General features: G+C 36.0%; 1 protein-coding gene across 1 annotated transcript in view; it reads left to right on the top strand.

The window, feature by feature from the left end:
- Positions 1 to 21,818, top strand: part of ATM (ATM serine/threonine kinase) — a gene marked incomplete at both ends in the record, with an annotated part of 98,610 nt that overhangs the window by 63,610 nt on the left and 13,182 nt on the right. The window contains 12 exons of the mRNA XM_084249568.1: positions 821 to 940; positions 9,486 to 9,720; positions 10,488 to 10,655; positions 12,022 to 12,135; positions 12,693 to 12,910; positions 13,508 to 13,715; positions 14,591 to 14,704; positions 15,156 to 15,314; positions 15,758 to 15,896; positions 16,835 to 16,917; positions 17,954 to 18,094; positions 18,832 to 18,948. Coding sequence (XP_084105694.1) covers positions 821 to 940; positions 9,486 to 9,720; positions 10,488 to 10,655; positions 12,022 to 12,135; positions 12,693 to 12,910; positions 13,508 to 13,715; positions 14,591 to 14,704; positions 15,156 to 15,314; positions 15,758 to 15,896; positions 16,835 to 16,917; positions 17,954 to 18,094; positions 18,832 to 18,948 — 1,816 coding nt within the window. The remainder of the gene's footprint in view (positions 1 to 820; positions 941 to 9,485; positions 9,721 to 10,487; positions 10,656 to 12,021; positions 12,136 to 12,692; positions 12,911 to 13,507; positions 13,716 to 14,590; positions 14,705 to 15,155; positions 15,315 to 15,757; positions 15,897 to 16,834; positions 16,918 to 17,953; positions 18,095 to 18,831; positions 18,949 to 21,818) is intronic.

Below are 21,818 nucleotides of genomic sequence, written 5' to 3'. Positions count from 1 at the left end.
AAGGCGTTCTCAATGCTTTAAGTGTATTATGTTAAAGGATTGTTTAATGTACACTTGGCAAATATTTATGCATACCTTGGTATTTTTTGTTTTAGATATACAAGTATGTGTATATGTTAGATATTTACATAAGTTTTTATTTAATACTTTTTTTGGTGTTTATGTGTTCGCATATATTCTTTCCTTTAAAAAATTCTTTCTGGGATCTCCAGATCAAATCTTTACTCTGAACCCTCAAAAATGTCTTGTTGATTCCACTCTTTTGATTTTCCTCCTGGACTAGTATACTGAAAGTTTAAATTTTGCCTCCCTAAGTGGTTATATGGCATTTACTTCTCTTAGCATGAGGGTTCTTTTTACTAAGTGGTGACTGATGCTTAAATTCTTAGAGGTATGTTTGGAGGTACAAGTAGGAGAATACCAAAGAAAGTACTTCACTGTAACTTGATAACCAAATATGCTATATTATTTTTGCTTAATAGTAGTGACCTAATAAATCTTGCATTTTATTACAGAAATAGCATTATTGCTATTTAAGTGCTTATTATGGGCTAGCTGCTTTATTCAGCTCTTTCCACTTGTATACTCTACTCAGAATAATTCTGGAAGTTAAAACCTTAGGTTCTCAGAAGGCCAGTGATGTGCCCAAAGCGATACAGCCTTAAGAAGCAAAACTGGGATTTATATTTCTGTCTGTAGAACTGACTTTGTCTCCATTGCATTATGCTTGTACTTATAAATTATCTGCGTTGTGAAACTATTTAGAGGTTTTCCTGAAAACCTCTTACTTATCAGAGTGTCTTGTCTTTTCTGCCCCCAGGGTAAAGGAAGTAGAAGAGTTGTGTAAGGGTAGTCTTGAGTCTGTGTATTCCCTCTACCCCACACTTAGTAGATTGCAGGCCATTGGCGAGCTTGAAAACATCGGGGACCTTTTCTCAAGGTATGTGATTCATAGGACTTTAAATCCCAATGTGCAGCTTTCCTGTTACCAATGATGACTTTAAAAAAATTAAAAAAAGATCTGATGTATATTTCATTCCTTTTATCAAGGTACAAGTTGATTAGCCTTAGTGAACTGTGTCCTGTAAATATTTTCAAAGATTTTCCTAGTAAAAATTCAAGTTTTCAAATTTAGTTTACAGTTTTTCTCCAGACAAAACTATATGTTCATGGTTCCTGCTCACTGGAGCACTGCATTGCATTAGTGCCATTTACTGTCCACTGCCATCTGATACTAGGAGCTCTAAAGAGTAGGGCCTATTCTCTCATTTATTGTTGTACCCCAGTGTTTTTCCTGATTTTCAGTAAACATTCATTGATTTTTATATTCGGTGAATGTTGATGAATTTTTGGAGGTTGCCTCTTAAAATGGTAAAAAGAAATCTAGAAATAGCTTCTCCAGAAATGATGGGATATGAGATGAAGTAGTTACTCAGAATGCTTTGGATCTAAGTTTGTACTTTGTGACTTTCAGAAGTCATTGATCTCATTGGGCCTCATTTCCTTACTTCGAAAAGGGGGGATTTATATTTGGTGGTCTTTAGGGCCTCTTTTAGCGCTGTCATTCTGAGTCACCATTGCTAAGAAGAAGGAAAGTGCTTATTAATGACCACGATTACCATAACTTTATTGTAAGTAGAAAGGAAAGCAGAGAAGGAAATTTTAGAGTCAGAAAATAATGACTTTTTCCAAAATTGCATAGCAAAAGACAGAGCCATTTGTCACTCTTCTTAATAGAGAATAAAGGAACAAACTGTTTTCTGCTTTCACTAATAAATACATTGGTAGTTCTCACTGCCAAAAATCCAGGAACTTTTCTTCTGAATGAAAGATGCTTTCAACTAAAAAACAGGAAAGAATTTCTCAAGGAACCCTGATATGTAATTATAGCTCTTTCTCTGATGGGCATTATAAGGAAGAGAGGCAGAGGAAAAGTTTGATATACTAGTGAATAAATACTTACACCCTAGCAACTTATGCTTTGAACTTATATGCTTAAGCTTGAGAAGAGTAGTTCTCAAAATGTGGTATGGAGATTCCTGGGGGTCCCCAAGATACTTTCCAAGCATCCATGAAACAAAACTGTCGTTATAACTATAAGAAGGTATTGTTTGATTTTTTTGTGGTTTCGTACTCTCATGAGTAAAGTTTTGATGAGGTAACACAGAAAGATAGGCAAATATTCACGTTTCTCCCTTTTCTAACTTCACATCTGTATGAAGTTAGTCTTCACTTAAATCAGTGAAAACATTGTATCACAATAAACCTAAAGCACAAGCAAGGATGAGAATACAATTATCACTATCAAATCAGACATCAAAGAGATTTGCAGAAATGCAAAAACTTTGTCCTTTCATTCACTTTGTTTTGTGTGCTTTTCATTAAAAATGTTATTTATACTATATAAAATCTTTGTTACTGTTATTTTAAAATAAATTAATACATATTAGATTTTTCTCAGTTTTAGCTTCTAATACAAAAGCTCTTTGGGATCTTTAATAATTTTTATAATTTAAATTTTATTTTTTATATTCCCCATACAATTACAACCCCCTTATTTTGACCCCAAACCCTCCTTTCCCCAAATCCCACCTCCCATAGAGTGTCTCTGGTTCATAGTTGTATGTTGATTTTGATATTTTCTTTCTTATAGTTATTTTTTTTCCTGGTCTCTTATTTAGGTTTTCTAGATTCCTGCTATGAGTGAGACCATCCGGTATTTTTCTTTTTCTTTCTGGTTTATTTCGCTGAGCATGATTTCTTCCAGCTCCAACCATGTTGCTGCAAATTGCATGTGTTTATCTTTTTTGAATGCTGAGTAATATTCCATGGTGTATATGTACCACATCTACTTCATCCAGTCATCTATTTTTGGGCATTTGGGTTGTTTCCAAAGCTTAGCTATTGTAAATAGTGCTGCTATAAACATAGGCATGCAGGTGCCCTTTGGAATTACTGTTTCTGTGTCATTTGGGTAAATACCTAGGAGTGGAATTGCTGGATCATATGGAAGCTCTATGTTTAGTAGGTCCAGAAATCTCCACACAGCTCTCCATAGTGGTTGGACCAGTTTGCACTCTCACCAACAGTACAGAAGAGTTCCTTTTTCTCCACACCCTCGCCAACATTTGTTGTTGCTAGTTTTTTTAATATGTGCCATTCTCACTGGTGTAAGACCGTATCTCATTGTAGTTTTGATTTGCATTTCCCTGATTACAGTGATGTTGAACATTTTTTCATATGCCTGTTGGCCATTTGCATTTCCTCTTCAGAGAAGTTTCTTTTTAGCTCTTCTGCCCATTTTTTGACTGGATTATTCTTTGTTGTTGTTGAGTCTCATCAGCTCTTTGTAGATTTTTGTGATCAGTCCTTTATCATTAGTTCTGTATGCAAAAATGTTCTCCCAGTCGGTGGGGTTTCTCTTTGTTTTTGTTATTGTCTCTTTTGCTGTGCAGAAGCTCTTTAATTTGATGTAGTCCCAGCTGTTTATCTTGGCCTTCACTATCACTGCTTTGGGTGATGTGTCTGTAAAGATGTCTTTGATGTGCTTATCATGTAGTGTTTCGCCTATAGTTCCTTCTATGTATTTTATGGTTTCAGGTCTTATGTCTAGTTCTTTAATCCATTTTGAGTTGGTTTTTGTGCATGGTGTGAGGTAGTAGTCAAGTTTCATTCTTTTGCATGTAGTGACCCAGTTTTACCAGCACCATTTATTGAACAGACTTTCTTTGCTCCAATGCATATTCTTTGCTCCTTTGTCGAAGATTAGTTGACCATAAATCTGTGGGTTTATTTCTGGATTAATTCTATATTTGATTCCATTGGTCTGTGTGTCTGTTCTTGTTCAATACCATGCAGTTTTGATGATTATGGCTTTGTAGTATAGTTTGAAGTCTGGGAGTTTGATGCCTCCATTCACTTTTTTTTTTTAGGAGAGCTTTGGCTATTTGGGGTTTTTGGTGATTCCATATGAATTTCATCAATAATTGTTCTATTTCTTTGAAGAATGACATTGAAATTTTTATTGGAATAGCATTGAATCTTTATATTGCTTTTGGTAGGATGGCCATTTTAATAATGTTTATTCTTCCAATCCATGAGCAGGGGATGTCTTTCCATTTCTTTGTGTCTTCTTCTGTTTCTTTTAACAGTGTTTCATAGTTTTCTTTGTATAGGTCCTTTACCTCTTTTGTTAGATATATTCCCAAGTATTTGATTTTTTTTGTTTTGATTATAAAAGGGATTTTTTTTTAATTTCTTCTTCTTCAGATTTATTGTTTGGGTATGGGAAGGCTGCTGACTTTTGCATGTTGATTTTGTATCCTGCCACTTTACTGAACTAATTGATGAGTTGAATTAGTTTTTCTGTGTGAAGTTTTTGGGGTTCTCTGTGTATATTATAATATCATCTGCAAATAGTGATAGTTTGACTTCTTCTTTTCCTATTTGGATTCCTTGTATGTCTTTCTCTTGTCTTATTGCTCTGGCTAGGACTTCCAGTATTATATTGAAAAGCAGTGGTGAGAGTGGACATCCTTGTCTTGTTCCAGATCTTAATGGGAATGCTTTCAGCTTTTTGCCATTGAGAATGATACTGGCTGGGCCTCCTGGGTGGCGCAGTGGTTAAGCGCTGGGTTGCGAAGCTGCCCGCGGCCTCTGCGGTGCCGGTTCGATCCCCGGCTGCTCCCCGGCCACCGGAGGAGGGTCCCACATGGCGTGCAGACCTCTCCTCTCGCCCGCTGCTCCCCTCAGCAGTGTACTTCGGTCCTTCTGCCTGCTCTGCTCCCCGCTCTGGCTCTGGTGAATTCTCTCACCCTCCCGCGCTTCTGACTGTACCCAGTGCATGTATAAACAAAAAACAAACAAACAAACCAGCAAACAAATAAATAAAGCATGCCTCTATTAAAAAAAAAAAAAAGAGAATGATACTGGCTGTTGGCTTGTCATATATAGCCTTTATGATGTTGAGGTATGTTCCTTGTATCCCGAGAATTTCAAAGGCTTTTCTCATGAATGGGTGTTGCACTTTGTCGAACGCTTTCTCGGCATCTATTGATATTATCATATGGTTTTTATATTTCTTTTTGTTGATGTGTTGGATAACGTTGATTGATTTTCGGATGTTGAACCATCCTTGTGTCCCTGGAATGAATCCTACTTGGTCGTGGTGAATTATCTTATGGATACATTGTTGGATTCTGATAGCTAAAATTTTACGGAGGATTTTTGCATCAGTGTTCATTAGGGAGATTGGCCTGTAGTTTTCTTTTTTTGTGTTGTCTTTGTTCGGTTTTGGTATTAGTGTAATGTTGTCTTCATAGAACGTGTTTGGTATTATCCCTTCCTTCTCAATTTTTTGGAAGAGTTTGTGAAGGATAGGCACTAATTTGTCTCTGAATGTTTGGTAGAATTCATTTGTAAATCCATCAGGTCCTGGGCTTTTGTTTTTGGGGAGGTTTTTGATTACCATTTCAATTTTGCTGCTTGTAATTGGTCTGTTTAGGTGTTCTATTTCTTCTTTCTGTAGCTTTGTGTGATTGTAGAGTTGTTGGAATTTGTCTATCTCCTCTAGACTGTTGAACTTGTTTCCATATAACTGTTCATAGTAGTTACTGATTATTCTTTTGATTTCTGCTGTGTCTGTTGTGATTTCTCCTCTTTCATTTATGATCCTATTTATTTGTGCTTTCTCCCTTTTTTCCTTTGTGAGCCTGGCTAGGGGTTTGTCTATTTTATTTATTTTTTCGAAGAACCAGCTCTTGGTTTCATTGATCTTTTGGATTGTTTTTTTAGTTTCGATTTCATTTATTTCTGCTTTGGTTTTTATTATTTCTTTTCTTCTACTGGTTTTGGGGTTTTTTTTTGTTGTTCTTTTTCGAGATCTTTGAGTTTTGAGATTAGGTTTTTCTTTGAGTTCTTTCTTGTTTCTTGATGTGAGCCTCTATTGCTATACATTTTCCTCTTACTACTACTTTTGCTGCATCCCATACATTCAGGAAATTGGTGTCCTCGTCATTCAATTCAAAGAATTTTTTAATTTCTTCTTTGAGCCCGTTAGTCCAGTGGTCTTCCAGTTGTGTGGTTTTCAATCTCTATGAGATAGGAGAGTTCCTTGCCTTTTTATCGTTTATTTCTAGTTTTATGCCTTCATGGTCAGAAAGATGGTTGGTATGATTTCAATCTTGGTGTATCTGTTGATGTTTGTCTTGTGTCCCAGTATGTGATCAATCCTGGAGAATGATCTGTGTGAGCTTGAGAAAAATGTGTACTCAGATTTTTTTGGGTTTAGTGTTCTATAGATGTCTGTTAAGCCCAAGTGCTCTTGATCCTTATTTAGAGCTTTAGTGTCTTTACTTATTTTTTGTCTTATTGATCAATCATTGTTGATAGTGGTGTGTTGACGTCTCCCACTACATATATGTTTTCTCTGATGTCTGTTTTCAAAGATGACAATGGTTGTCTGATATATTTTAGTGCTCCTTCATTTGGTGACTATATGTTAATGAGCGTTATTTCTTCTTGAAGTATTGTCCCCTTGATCATAATGTAGTGACCGTTGGGGTCTCTTTTTACCTTTTTGAGTTTGAAATCTGTTTTATCTGATATAAGTATAGCTGTTCCTGCTTTCTTTTTTGGTCCATTTGCTTGTAGGATTGTTTTCCATCCTTTAACTTTGAGCCTATTTTTATCTTTTGTAGCTAAATGTATTTCCAGGAGACAGCAAAAGGTTGGGTTTTGTTTCTTAATCCAGCCTGCTACTCTGTGTCTTTTTATTGAAGAGTTTAGTCCATTTACATTTAGAGTTAATATTGATATGTTAGCATCTGTATTTGCCATTGTGTTTGTCTTTCCTTTGATTTTATTTATTTATTCTATTAATAACTTTTTTTTGGCCTTTTTTCGTTGTTATTCGTCTCTCTGAGGTTCTGGCTTTAGGACTCCTTGTAGTATTTTTTGGAGTGGGGGTTTAGTCGTAATGAAATTCCAGAGTTTCTGTTTGTCTGGGAAGGTCCTTATTCTTTCTTCATAGAGGAAGGAGAGCTTTGCGGGATAGAATATTCTTGTTTGGCATTTGTTTTCTTGGAGTCTGTGGATTATATCCCTCCACTCTCTCCTTGCCCATAGTGTTTCTTTGGAGAAGTCTGATGTCGGTCTGATTGGTTTTCCTTTGAACGTTATCTGTTTCTTCCCTCTTGTCAGCTTCATTATTTTTTCCTTGTCTTGGATTCTTGGGAGCTTTACTATTATGTGTCTTGCCGTATTTTTCCTTTTGTCATAGAAGTTTGGTGCTCTTCTTGCTTCTTGTATATCAATTTTCAGCTCCTTCATGTTTGGGAAGTTCTCTTCAATTATTTCCTTGAATATTTTCTCTCTTCCTACATCTCTCTCCTCTCCTTCTGGGATTCCTATAACTCTTATATTTCCTTCCTCATGAAGTCAGGTAGTTCCCAAAGTCTTTCTTCGGTCTTTTTCCTTCATACTTCTTTTTCCTTTTCTGTTTTGGTTCTTTTTATTTCTGTGTCTTCAAGAGTACTTATTCGTTCTTCCATTTCATCTATTCTGCTTTCATTGCTTTTCCCAGAGTTCTTTAGCTCCTCCATTAATTCTTTGATCTCCTGCATTTCTTTTACTTCCCTCTTTAGGGACTCAATTTCATTCTTCTGATCGTTGATTATTTTTCCCTTATCATTGTTTTCCTTTATGACTTGTGTCAGTCATAATCACAGCAATTTTAAATTCTCCTTCTGGAAGGCTCAGAAGTTCTTCCAAGTTACTGTCGTTGCAATCTGGGGGGTGGTTTTCTTTTTGTGGTGTGCCTTTTTCCTGAGGAGTTGCTGGGTTGCATGTAGTTTTTCTACTCCCTACTGCCTGTTTTCTAATTTGCTATATGCCTTGGCACACTGTGTTGCTGGTACTGGCCGGCATCTTTTTGGTGTGCTCTTTGTGGGGTTCAGGAACTGGCGGTCTAAACAAGTGAAATACTGTTAGCCAGAAGCCTAGTGAGGCAGTGGTACTTTAAGTATGTTAATTGTTGCTGGCACAGAATATTTCCTCCTCTGTGTTTAATTACAAAGGTGTGTCTTGAGGTCCCACAAACTTCCCTGGAGGTGAGGCAGCTGGATTGCACTCTGGGTTCCAAATCACTGGATCCCTCCCTGGTTTCCAACTTCCTGCCAGGTAGGACGAGGCTTGTGGGGGCCTTCAGCTCACCTCTGACTGCACAGGGAACCTTTTCCCTCTGGTTCCACAGGGAGCCTTCTGCCAGTTTCAAGCAGTCTTTATTGAAGAAAGGTCCCTGTTCTAAAGTGGTGATGGGGAGACGCACTCTCCTGTGCACCCGGTCTGCCCAGGTGGTCGGTGTCCGCTCCCCTCTGGGCTTGGACTGCTGGCCTTCTAGAAGGAATCTGGTGTGGATGAACTTCCCAGCTCACCTCTGGCTCCTCCGGGGACCTTTTGCCGGTTTCAAGCAGTCTTTGCTGAAGAAAGGTCCCTGTTCTAAAATGGCGATATGGGGACACACTCCCCTGCACGCCCCGTCTGCCCCAGCGGTGGGTGCCTGCTCCCCTCTGGGCTCAGACTGCTGGCCAGAAGGGGTCTGGCATTGGCGAACTTCCCAGCTCACCTCTGGCTCCTCCGGGGGCCTTCTGCCGGTTTCAAGCAGTCTTTACTGAAGAAAGGTCCCTGTTCTACAGGATCTTTAATAATTTGTATGAAAAGTGTATAAAGTAAAAAGCGGTTTCTGACATTAAAAAGTTTGAGACCTTCCTGTTCTTGGAATATGTGTTATTATTTCTCTGGTTGTCAAACAGCTAAAAGAGTTTCATTTCATAGTTACCACCTTGTCACTTTCTTAGTCTTCATGCTTCATCTTGATTTCTCTCAATATAGTATTCCTGGAGGATTGGATAGCATTGCTCATTTTGAAGACGCAGGAAACATACTGTTCACCTAAGTAATTGTACAATATGCATCTTCTTTTAGTGATGTTGCTAAGTAAAACCTCCTCTAGATGCCAGCATGTCCTGTACTGATTATGATTTCTTTAACAGCTAGAGTTAGGCATAGCAGCATGCCCTGGGCCTGGCAGGCACAGTACATAATGGTTTTACTCCGTTCCTATGCTGACATGTCTCTTTTTATCAGTGAAGTGGGATTAGAGGTGTAGGCATTCTGTGCCATAGACTGATGAATGTGTTCTCACTTCAGCAGAATACTTATTTAAAAGGATAGCTTTTTGTGAAGTCGAAGGGTGTCTTTAAGAAAATCTTTTAAAATGTTCATCATCTGTGACCTCTTTGCTGAGTCTCAAAGTTCTGATAATTTTTTACTTTTCGAAACTTTGGTCCATATTTCAGGTGATTTAGAAGTTCCAGTTTGTTACTGCAAAAACGCCTTTTTATTATATATTACATTTCAGTATCTGCATAACAGCAATTTTGTTTGCATTTCTCTTGCTCACACGAATTCTATGATTTGACTTTCAGATCAGTCACAGGTAGACAGCCTTCTGAGGTGTACATGAAGTGGCGGAAACACTCCCAGCTTCTTAAAGACAGTGATTTCAGTTTTCAGGAGCCTATCATGGCTCTACGCACAGTCATTTTGGAGATGTTGATGGAAAAAGAAATGGCGCACTCCCAAAGAGAATGTCTTAAAGACATTCTCACCAAGCACCTTGTAGAGCTCTCTGTACTAGCCCGGACTTTCAAGAACATACAGGTAATAAGACTTAAAAGCATATTATCTCACCTCTTGAGCTTTCCTTTTACCACTCAGGAAATACAAAGCATGAGTGAAAATGAAATGTCATTGAGGGACAGTGGTGGCTGGCTATTAAAATACTTTAAAGCATAATTGTTTAAAATCTTCCATTTTGGAATTAGACCTGAGTTTAAGCCTGGCACAGGGCTTTAAGCCTTGCACCTTCTCTAAGTCTCAGTTTCCTGGTTACAAATGAGAAGTTACTTAACTTGCTGTATTGAGAACAACTGAATGATTTTATATACTGTGTGTACATACATATATATGTATATATAAAGACAGACAGTAATAGGGCCTGGAGAAGGCAGGTAGAGATATGCTTAAGACAGTCCCTGACAAACAGTCATGTCCTCAACAAATAGTAGTTTCTGCTTTCATGATTCTTCTTCTTTTTTTTTTTAGGCAATATTTTTTTAAATTTAAATTTTATTTTTATATTCCCCATACAATTACAACCCCCTTATTTTGACCCCAAGCCCTCCTTTCCCCGCCCCCCACCCTCCATAGAGTGTCTCTGGTTCATAGTTGTATGTTGATTTTGATATTTTCTTTCTTATAGTTATTCTTCTTCCTGGTCCCTTATTTAAGTTTTCTAGATTCCTACTATGAGTGAGACCATCCAGTATTTTTCTTTTTCTTTCTGGCTTATTTTGCTTAGCATTTCATGATTATTCTTAATGGTAGTTAAGTTGTTACAGTAAAAGTATTCCCATGTGTCATTTCAGCTACCTGAAAGGGCGATATTTCAAATTAAACAGTATAATTCAGCCAGTCATGGAGTCTCTGAGTGGCAACTAGAGGAAGCACAAGTATTCTGGGCAAAAAAGGAGCAGAGTCTTGCCCTGAATATTCTCAAACAAATGATCAAGAAGTTGGATGCTTGCTGTACAGAGGTATGCTTTTTTTAAATGGGCTAAATTTGTATTTACCTGTTATAAAAATTATGGTGCTTTAAAGCGTTTTTAATAAATTCACGGTTTTATTTAAGCTATACAATTACTGACCCTGAATAAGAAGTTTAAAAAAAGGAGTCTTGAAAAGTAATATTTGAAAAAGAAATTTGGAAAGTATTCATTTCTCCTATTTACAGTTCTGTCAGCCCACCATGTGTCAGATTAATTTATCGCAGTGTTAAACCTTTTTAAAAAAACTTCCTATACAAGTCAAGAGGGGTATGTGGAAAACAAACATGAAATTTTTCACACTGAAATTTGAATCTGAAAATTAGAAAATGGAAGCAGAAATGCCCGAGAACAGATGGCAGAGAAAGCAAGTCAGCAAGTTGTCAGTCCAAATACTCTGGACATATGGTGTGTATGTTAGTTGCTGCAAACTTGGTTGCTTCTACAGCTCTATCTCAGGCACACAGTGGACAGAGTAGAGCATTTTCAGGAATCATGAAGTGTTTCAAGTTTGGCCACAGTGGTGTTCCTCTGACCTACACTTGCCTAGTATAGTTTACCTAGTGTAGTAAACAGTTTACCGTCCTGTTGTATCAGGCACTTGTAGTTACAGTCTCCCTTAGTAGAGGTTTCATCAATATACCAGAGCCCTGGGAGCTGCTATAAGATGTTGAAATATTGTATAACAGGGCCTTCCCTGGTGGCGCAAGGGGTTAAGTCTCAGCACTGTGAAGTTTCCGCAGCCACTGCAGCATGAGTTCCATCCCTGGCCAGGAACTGACCCACATGGCGCAGCAGATCTCTCCTGTCTCACTCACTGCTCCCCTCAGCAGTGTATTTCTGTCAATCTGCTTGTTATGTTCCCCACTCTGTCTCTGGTGAATCCTCTCACCCCCTGTACCTCTGGTCTTTACTCCAATTCTTGCATGCATAAATAAAAAAATCTTTAAAAAAAAGAAAAGAAATACTGTGTAACAATATGGGTGCTGTAGTAAGACTGGCTAGATATACCTCCCTCTTTGTGTTAGTCTCCTACTCTACAAATTAAGGATAATAATAGTACTCATTTCACAGTACTCATTGTATTAAATGAGTTAATATACATAAAGCTATTAGAAAGTACCTGGAATATAAACTACTCAATAAATGTGAGTTGCTCCAATAATGGTAATAATAACAAACAATAGAGGATGATTAGTTTGTAAACTTACATACTTGGATTTATTAAAATAGGTGCTTGGTTGAAAACAGATGAGAAAAAAAAACATTTTTGACCTTCCTTTCCCCCTACATAGAATTTTTTTTTGTACAGTTATGATAAGTAATTACATTTTAAGATTTTTCTTTTTCTGTGCAGAATGATCCCAACCTAAGGCTTATATACACAGAGTGTCTGAGAGTTTGTGGTAACTGGTTGGCAGAAACTTGCTTAGAAAATCCTACAGTTATCATGCAGACCTATCTAGAAAAGGTAAGACTTTTGAACAGCCCTTAAGATAGTTGTTTGGCATGAATACACTGTTTCATCAGGGGCAAATAAAAGTATAATTTCACCTTTCCATATTTGTTTTGGCTCTATATAATCTTTAGGTCAAAATAAGGTAGAAAAATACAACAAAAGAAGCATATTTTGAAAGTAAACCCAGATATGTCTTCTGTCTCCCCAGTAGCAACTACTCTTTTAGCAGGTTGTTTCTGACCCTTATCTTCTTTCATTTATTTACAAAAATAGCTAGCTAAGGAAGATATGAGTCAGCTTTCATTAATTTGTAGCCCCACCACCCTCAAAAATAGGACCAAGACTTTTAAGTTCTATATAATCCTTTGTTTTTGCATAGTTCCTTACAAATATTAACTGTTTTGTTTATTTCTGTACTGCCAAAGTTGTTTGAAATGTGAAGAAAATACTGTACTTCATATAACTTAGTTTATATATGTTAAACTTTAGTGTAACTGTGACTTCAATCTGAGTGATCCTTTAGATGCATTCAGTGTCTGTAAATATAAATGACTTATGCTTTCTTGAAGGCAGTGGAAGTTGCTGGAAATTATGATGGAGAAAACAATGATGAGCTCAGAAATGGAAAAATGAAGGCATTTCTGTCATTAGCACGGTTCTCAGACACTCAGTACCAGAGAATCGAAAACTACATGAAATCATCAGAATTTGAAAATAAGCAAGCTCTCCTAAAAAGGGCCAAAGAGGAAGTGGGCCTTCTTAGGGAACATAAAATTCAGACCAACAGGTAACTAGGTTACATTTTTGATGTGCACCAGTTTACTGAGTGAATGTGTTAATGTAAGAAAATGTGACTTGGTCTTATTTTTATCTGATAGCTTAAAGCATTAAAGCTTGGCTTACGTATATTTAGATGTCTTGGCTCTAAAGTGGTTAGCCCAAACTTAGATTAATATGTAAGACTTTGACATACTTTTTTCCTGAAGAATTCATGCTCTGGTTCTGAGTTTATTGCAGAGTAGATAGATTTTAGTTTTTTGTTGTGCATTTTTGGTTGGTTGGTTTGTGTCACTGTTGAAAACAAGATAGGTGTTGAAATTAAATACAGAAGAGTTACCTATTTTGATATAATGAAAGCCTTCATTTAAGCCTGCCTGTATAACTAGAGAAGAAAGTTAACTAAATACCTTGGCTGCCTAGGATAGCTTTTCAATTTTTTATTTTCAGACAAAAGTAAATGTCTTCCTTTTATAATCCTAGAATTTTGCTTTTTCTCCTGGAATGGAAACCTGATTTTTCATTGTGTTTGTTGTATGTTTTGTATGATTTTGGAGTTGTATAAAATGTAATGGCTTTGTGTTTTTCTTTAATTATCCCACACAAGATACACAGTAAAGGTGCAGCGAGAGCTGGAGCTGGATGAATGTGCCCTCCGAGCATTGAAAGAGGATCGTAAACGTTTCTTATGTAAAGCAGTTGAAAATTACATCAATTGCTTGTTAAGTGGAGAAGAACATGATATGTGGATATTTCGTCTTTGTTCTCTCTGGCTTGAAAATTCTGGTGTTTCTGAAGTCAATGGCATGATGAAGGCAAGTCTTCCTTTGTGGTCTGATACTCTAGCCGCCCATTGTCGTGGCATATTTTCCCCACTTGGTTCGTTGCTCTTCTCACTAGTACATGATTAGCACTGGTGATGCAGGTTTATGTGGATGTGACAGAATTTCTGTGGGTCTTTTCCTCTGTGTTTGCAATTACCACAGGAAATTACCCAGAATGTTAGATTGGGGGATTTGGAAAGCAAGTAAAAATGTGGTCACAAGCAAGGGTTTCTCCTGCTTTTTGCTTTTTCTGAGATGTTTACGGTGAATTACTTTGGTAAATTGATAACAAAGGTGGCAATATTTCATAAGATTTTATTTAAAAATCTTAAGTTTTACTGATGATACCTAATTCTAAGGTTATGTTAACAAGATATATATTGGCAGTCAGTTTGAAGTTTAAAAGTACGTGGTTGTCCTGGGTGAAAAGAATAAGATTTATAATAGAAACAACCAATCTCTGCTACTCATGTCCTTTAAGTCCTTTACTTTAGCATAAAGGGTAAAATAGTTCTTTCATTTTATTACCCTCTTGACTTCTCAGGAGGCAAGATCACAGTAGACTTTCAGATCCACATTTGTCCTCTTTGAGTTCACTGGAATATAATCAATGTCAAGTATCCTAGTTCTGACTCCACTTTAACTTAGTATCAAATATATGACTTAGAGATGAATTGATCTAGAATACCCTTAGAAAGATTGGCAAATAAAATAAGTGATAAGGACAAAAAAATGCACTTGGTGAAGTTTTAGTAATAAGCTCTAGATAGTGTTCTAGTAGATGAGCATTATCTTAGAATAATTTATTTGTTTAGATATGAAACTTTGAAATTGAATTGTTTCTTAACTTTTTTTTTTAACGGTAGAGAGATGGAATGAAGATTCCATCATACAAATTTTTGCCTCTGATGTACCAACTGGCTGCTAGAATGGGGACCAAGATGATGGGAGGCCTAGGATTTCATGAAGTCCTCAATAATGTAAGTAAACCTGACAATCAGAACAAAATAAGAAGAACCAAAAGGGCAGATCAGCAAACAATGACCCAGTGGTCAGAAGATTGTTTTTTTTAATTTGCAGATTAGCAAATCAGAGGGCAAAAATTGCTTGTTTTTGTATCATTATATACTATAGAATCTTTATATTACTGTTCCACTCTAGGAAATGGAAATACAAAAACATTTTAGTCATATGCATGGTATTATATAAGGGCAAGAATAAAGATTTCCTTTTGTTTCTTCCTACCCCACATAAGTTACTCATTTTCTCTGTCGTACTCCCTATGTACCCCTGTGACTCATGCATATACATACACTCCATCCACTGCAGTATCTAAAATAGCAGCACATACCTGGACATTAAGCAAAATTTAAAAGATTATGCATTTTCTATTTGTTTGCTTAAAAGTAATAATTCCTTATTTTCTGACAGCTCATCTCTAGAATTTCAATGGATCACCCCCATCATACTTTGTTTATTATACTGGCCTTAGCAAATGCAAACAAAGATGAATTTCTGACTAAACCAGAGGCAGCAAGAAGGATTAGAATAACTAAAAATGCACCTAAACAAAGCTCTCAGCTGGATGAGGTATTTGAATTTAATATTTCTACCTTTTTGACTTTAGAGATTCATTCTTTCCACCCAAAATTCCTTTAAGTCTCAGGGATTCTAAGAATGTGTTTTGCTGACACTATTCAGTTCATAAATCCTTTTGTTATTAGGATGCTGCCTAAAATTGGTTCAGAATTTCTGCATATTTCTCAAAGTATGGGAGATACTAATTGTGTTTTACTCTCTTCTTCCCAGTAATAGCAAAGAAAAAATGGATTTGGAAAGCTACCCAAGTAATTTACTATTGCATATTTTAATTACTTCATTCATTGAGTGACTGTTTTGTTTTCTGTCTGAGGGACTTAGTCTTTCCATTGTCTGGATATGTGCATAAATCCTGTTTTTCCTCATTATTATAAATCTGAAAAGTTAAAATGTTGAATATTTCCTGATATAATGTTTTTGTCCTTTATTAATAGGATCGAACAGAGGCTGCAAACAAAATAATACAAACTATCAGAAGTAGGAGACCTCAAATGGTCAAAAGTGTAGAGGCTCTTTGTGATGCTTATATTATATTAGCAAACCTAGATGCCACTCAGTGGAAGATGCAGAGAAGTATGTATCTGAAAGAATGATTGTTGCTTTCTTGCTATGTTATTCTCTATAGCAATGCATTAATTATAAAACCTAATATGTAGATCCGTTTAAAATTACAGACAGTAGTGTAATTACAGATATGAAGGTCCCAATAATTATAATTACATATCATCCATTTCGTTACTTAATATCTTTTGGTGAAAGTAGCTAACTGCACTAAATCAATTATTTGATTTTTCTGGGTAATCATCTGGTTGCAAACACTAAAATAATTGAATAATTGAGAGTTTTAGGGTCAAGGTTTTTTTAAATGATATTGGTAAATCACTGTGCCCTAGCACTTAAAAATGTAAAGGCCTTACAATTTCCTCCATAAGTGTTAGAATGCCTTGCATGTAATCTATCACTCTTCCTGCTGTGTCTATTCACATACAGGCTGATGCAGTATTTGGCTATGTGACTTCACTAGAAGAATCTCTGTCCTTATACTTTAATAATTGTGTTCCTATTTCTGGTCAGAATCATATCTTAAATTCTTATTTAGGTTAAAAGTAGAACTTCTCATAGCATTTTTTTCCTGTAAGTAAGCAAAGAATATTGTCATATCCTTTAGTCACATTTAATAATAATATGACAAGAGCACATGACCTGTGTGCTACACAAACTGTATGTAATTATTCAAAGATGTTCTGCTTGGCACCTTGAATGGAATATGGTTTAATGACAGTGGCAGGTAACTGCAGATTCATATATAAGCCCTGCTAACTGTTGGTGTGCTCTGACCCTGAGTACAGTATCTCCCAGGCCCTGGGAGACATTCAGGCAGTTCATGCAGGCAGGACCAGACCCACAGGTTAGCCCCTGTTGGGCCTATGGCATCTGCTAAATTCCCTTGCTTTACTTTCGGTGTTTCTAAATTTGCAGTTGTCACTAAAACCTCTTTATTTTAAATACAGAAGGTATTACTATTCCAGCAGACCAGCCAATTACTAAACTTAGGAATTTAGAAGATGTTATTGTCCCTACTATGGATATTAAGGTAAGTCACCATTAACTGTTTTGATTAAACTAAATTCTTTTTTATTAAGTTCAACCATTTGAAATCACCTTTTTTTGCAATTTCATTTGTACTAAGCTATAGTTTTTCTTTATTAGATTCCCTTTGCCCAAGTTTTTACATCATTAAAGGCCTCTCCTGCTTTCTCTTCCTTTGTTTTCAATTTTACAACTCCCCTCTTTCTTGGAAAGGAAGTCTAGTTATATATAGTCTGGTTATTTTCATTAACCAGAAGAAAGAGTTAGTGTACTTCTCCCAAGAGTAATTTTTAACTTGGCAAGAAAGTTTTAAATTATTTTGTATTTTTTAAAAATTCTATATTCATTAGAATGTGTTGGCTGTGATGTATTATACTTGTTTGCTGTAATATACACAATGCTACTTTCAGCTATGTTGTAATGATAGTTTGTTGCTAGAAGTACCATGTGGTCAAGGATATATGTAATAATAAAGATCACAGTCTAGAATATGATTGTTTTAACAACATTATAAATCTCTTCTTCATATTAGCGGTTTAGTGCTTAATATCTGTAATTGTTTGATTTGAAATGTAGCTACATCATAGCTGTTAAGTAGTATCTTTCCAACTATACCAGGAAAGTTATTTGGCTGAATATTTCCTGAAAATGCTAGATTTCCTGAAAATGCTAGAAAACATCTCACCACTCTTTTCTACAATTTACCTCTGTCTCTGAGGAGACGGCTATTTCTTGTATGCCTTAACATATAGAAAGTTAAATGGTAAGATCTGAATCCTGCTTTTTCAAAGGTTCATAGTGATAACTATTCTAATTCTGTATGCACTAGTTTTATTAAGAGATATTTAGGGAGTTAAATTGTGTTCTTTTGTCATCTTTAAACTTTTCTAACGTCAAAGAAATAATAAAGCTCCAGTTCTTAACAAACAGCATACTATTCTTCATTCCTGTGTTTAATATTAAAATTGTCATTTATAATGCATTTTTCTTTAAATGCAAATAGCATTTCTACCTATTATCATACTTGTACTTTTTATTAGGTGGACCCCACAGGAGAATATGGAAACCTGGTGACTATACAGTCATTTAAAGGAGAATTTCGTTTAGCAGGAGGTTTAAATTTACCAAAAATAATTGACTGTTTAGGCTCTGATGGCAAGGAGAGGCGGCAGCTTGTCAAGGTGAGCCTTTCGCTGCGTGGTTCTTAGAGGGCCCGTGGGGAAAAGTCAAAACTGAATGATAACTGCTATTTTCTTCCTGCTTTATTTGGATCTTTGTTTTTATCCTCAATAGTTAAAAGTAGAGAAAACTTTCAGGATTGAAACACTTATTTTCTAGATGCAGAGTACCTCCCCCATTTTTCGTGTGTGTCTCTGAAAGATCATCATTATTTTAACAGTTGACTGAAGTAAAAGAACATTTGTAACATGTATACATTTGATGGAGTTGATAATATACTTGTTTGTAATAGAAAAAATTTTGGTAATTTTGCTTATTTTCTTGAACAGTTCAAGGTCAAGATTCTTGTTTTAAGATCCTGAGTGTGGCACTGTGCCAAGTCCTATACACATCCCCCAAAGGGTCCAAGTTCCTCCCTTACTACTCTCTAGGTCTTGCTGAAGAGGTGTTGAGAGAACCACCATTTGGCCCAGTTTCCTGCTGTGTTCCCTCAGGTAGAGTTCCAATTAGTCTCATCACTAAAGAAGCTAGGGGACATTCTTTCCTCTAAACTGGTCTGTGGACCCAGTGTTATTGCCTATTCTGAATGAAAGAACAGCATTAGGTCTTAAATATTTAAGAGACTGTTAAGAGGAGCACAGATGCTCAGATTGATTTCTGAGTGCCCTTTTGCTACCCTCAAATGAGTCTGTGTGTGATTTTCTAATATGAAAATGAACTGTGTTTGGTTATTCTGAAGGGCCGTGATGATCTGAGACAAGATGCCGTCATGCAGCAGGTTTTCCAGATGTGTAATACCTTACTGCAGAGAAACACCGAAACCAGGAAGAGGAAATTGACTATCTGCACATATAAGGTAACTCGGCTATATTGCTGCTGCTTCACCAAGGACATGTAAAGACGCCATTATTTAGAACAGTGTCAGCAAATGTTGGCTGTGAAGGACCAGAGAGTAAATACTTTTGACTTTGTGGGCCACATAGCTGTTGCATATCTTTATTTTTTCTTCACAACCCTATAAACCCGAATACCCATTCTCTGCTCACAGGCTATACAAAATCAGTTTACGGATTGCCAACTTCTGATTTCAACAATATTGCTTTTTATGTTTCTTTTAAAAAGGATTCTTTAACATTAATTATAGTTAGGTGTTTCTTATAATCAACGAGTAGTTTTCTACCACTTTTGCCCATTTTTCCTATTTTTTGATATGAAAGTGCTCTTAAGAAGAAAATACTGATTTAACAAAGACTGTAGCTTATAAAATAGACTTTTTATATTTAAACTTTGTTAGTTTCTTAGCTAGGTAATACATTTGCATGATTCAAAAATCCAAACAATTAAAAAAGGTATAAAATGAAAAGGTTCTCATCCCTGCCAACCTCATTCTCCTCTCACTCCTACTGTAAGTCCCATTTTCATTTGATTCCCATTTTATGCAAATAGGATATAGGTGAGTCAGGAGAGTTCTGCTGCGCCATATAGGTAGCTCCCTGGCCAGGGATCGAACTCATTGTGCAGTGGCTGCGGATAGCTCCATAGTTTGCGTCTTAACACCTTGCACCACCAGGGAGACCCCCAACACCTCCCATTTCTTAGAGAAAAGGCAACACATTATGTGTGTGTGTGTGTATTTTTAATCTCACCATTATGGAAATCTTATTTTTTTTTAAAGAGCTATATATGTATATATGCAGTTATTCAAGTCCTTCATATAAACTGGGCATTCAAATTGCTGGTAGTCTTGCTTTTGCAAATAGTGCTGCAGTGAGTAACTTTTTTTTTTTTTTTTTTTTTTTGTAGTGAGTAACTTTGAACACAGACTATTTCATATCTGTGGTGAATCTGTGGGATATATTTCCAAAAGTTGGCTTGATGAGTCAGAGGCTAAAAGCATCTAATTTGTTTTCCAGAGGTCTTTTTTTTTGCAGTGTCTGTATTCATATATTCTGTATCTCATATTTGCCCTTTATTTTTCTGTTACTGATGTAACAGGGCTTATTTATTTATTCATTTTTCCTGTTTCTTTGAGGATATAGTCAAGAAGAAAATGTATGGATAACTCACTGTATAGTAGAGAAACAATATTTAGACAGTAAAGAAGACTCTTATGATAGTCCTGTAACTTACTCTTATACCTGTAATAAGGTAATACCAACAAGTGTTTATTTTCTCTAACAAGATAGTTCTTCTTAGCCTAGCGGTATCCTAACCATCAATTAAGACAAGTTTAAAATTGTAATTGAACAACACCCCTTTTACATTAATTAGAAGTAACTTACATGAATAAATTGCTTAGGAGTAATAGTAACAAGAAACATGCAAGAGTGCATGAAAAAAATTACCAAAATATAACCAAAATAAGAGTAAATGGAAACTAGGATGAAAGAGAAATACCATGTCTTAAGTAGGGAGACATTGAAAATGTCAGCTCATTTCAAATTATGAAATCTAATCAAATTTTTTCTCATTTGAAAAATGATCTAAAAGTTTGTCTTGAAAAATGTTTTGATGGGAATGACTAAAATGTCTTTGAAAAAAATAGGCAAGAATGCACTTTAATCCATCATACTAAAACAAGTAGTAAAGCTTTAGTAATGAAGATGGTGTGTCATGGCATAAGAACAGATAAAACAGAATCAGTAGCCAAAGCAGATATCTAAGTGTATATTTATAAGAATTGAACCTATAACTATGACTCTTTAAAAGTTCCTGAATAAGCCTAAAAATGGTGCTATCTCAGGTATGAGATTGTGGGTAACATCTGCATTTTTATATATTCCAAGTTTCCAAAATATTTTTTTATTATAGAAATAGTTGTTAAATAGAAAAAAACAAAATTGTTAGAGGAATGGGAAAAATAGTTATTCTTCAAAATTCTTATTTAGACTTTTATAATTGAAAACAGAAGTTTTACATAATCACTTGGAGAGCTTATTAAAACAGATTACTGAGTCCTGTTCTTAAAATTTCTTTTTTTTTTGAAAGATTTATTTATTTATGCATACAAGAGCTGGGGTACAGGCCAGAGATGCGGGGGTGAGAGGATTCACCAGAGACAGAGTGGGGAACAGAACAGGCAGATTGACTGAAATACACTGCTGAGGGGAACAGCAGGTGAGATAGGTGAGGTCTGCTGTGCCATGTGGGTTGCTCCCTGGCCGGCGAGGGATCGAACTCATGCCGCAGAGGCTGCAGACTTCCTCACTGTGCTCAATCCCTTGTGGTAGTAATGTGAGGAGATGTGCTGAGTTTTTCCAACAATTCCCTTGTAAACTAATGTGTTCTGTGTTTTAACATGAGGCAAAAAATTTTAAAAACTAAGTGTTCTGTGTCAGTTTTTTAAGTTTTACTTCCAGTGGTATTGCTAAAATTAATTAATATATAATTGGGTTTTGAAAGGTACCTATATAAATTGTTTCTAAACTCAGAAATATAATAGAAACTAATCCAAATTTTTTCAACGTTTTGTCATCTAGGATAATATTTTGGTTAAGAAAACTAACTTCTGAAATTTGAAACACTCTTGCCTTTAGAGTTATAATATTGAGTGTGGTAATTTTATTCTATTTTAATTAAGAATTAACTCAAGGAAACAAGGAAAACTGAATTGCTTTCATGAGGTTTTGTGGCTTGTGTTGAGAGATAATAGGCCTAAAATGCAGCAAAAAGTCTATGTCACCCAGAAATGTCAGCCCAGGGTCAAGTTACAGGAGCGGTTTCAAA

The sequence above is a fragment of the Talpa europaea genome (genome assembly GCF_964194135.1).
Source record: "Talpa europaea genome assembly, chromosome: 12".
Lineage (NCBI taxonomy): Eukaryota > Metazoa > Chordata > Mammalia > Eulipotyphla > Talpidae > Talpa > Talpa europaea.
This window is presented reverse-complemented; position numbering and strand designations above follow the sequence as displayed.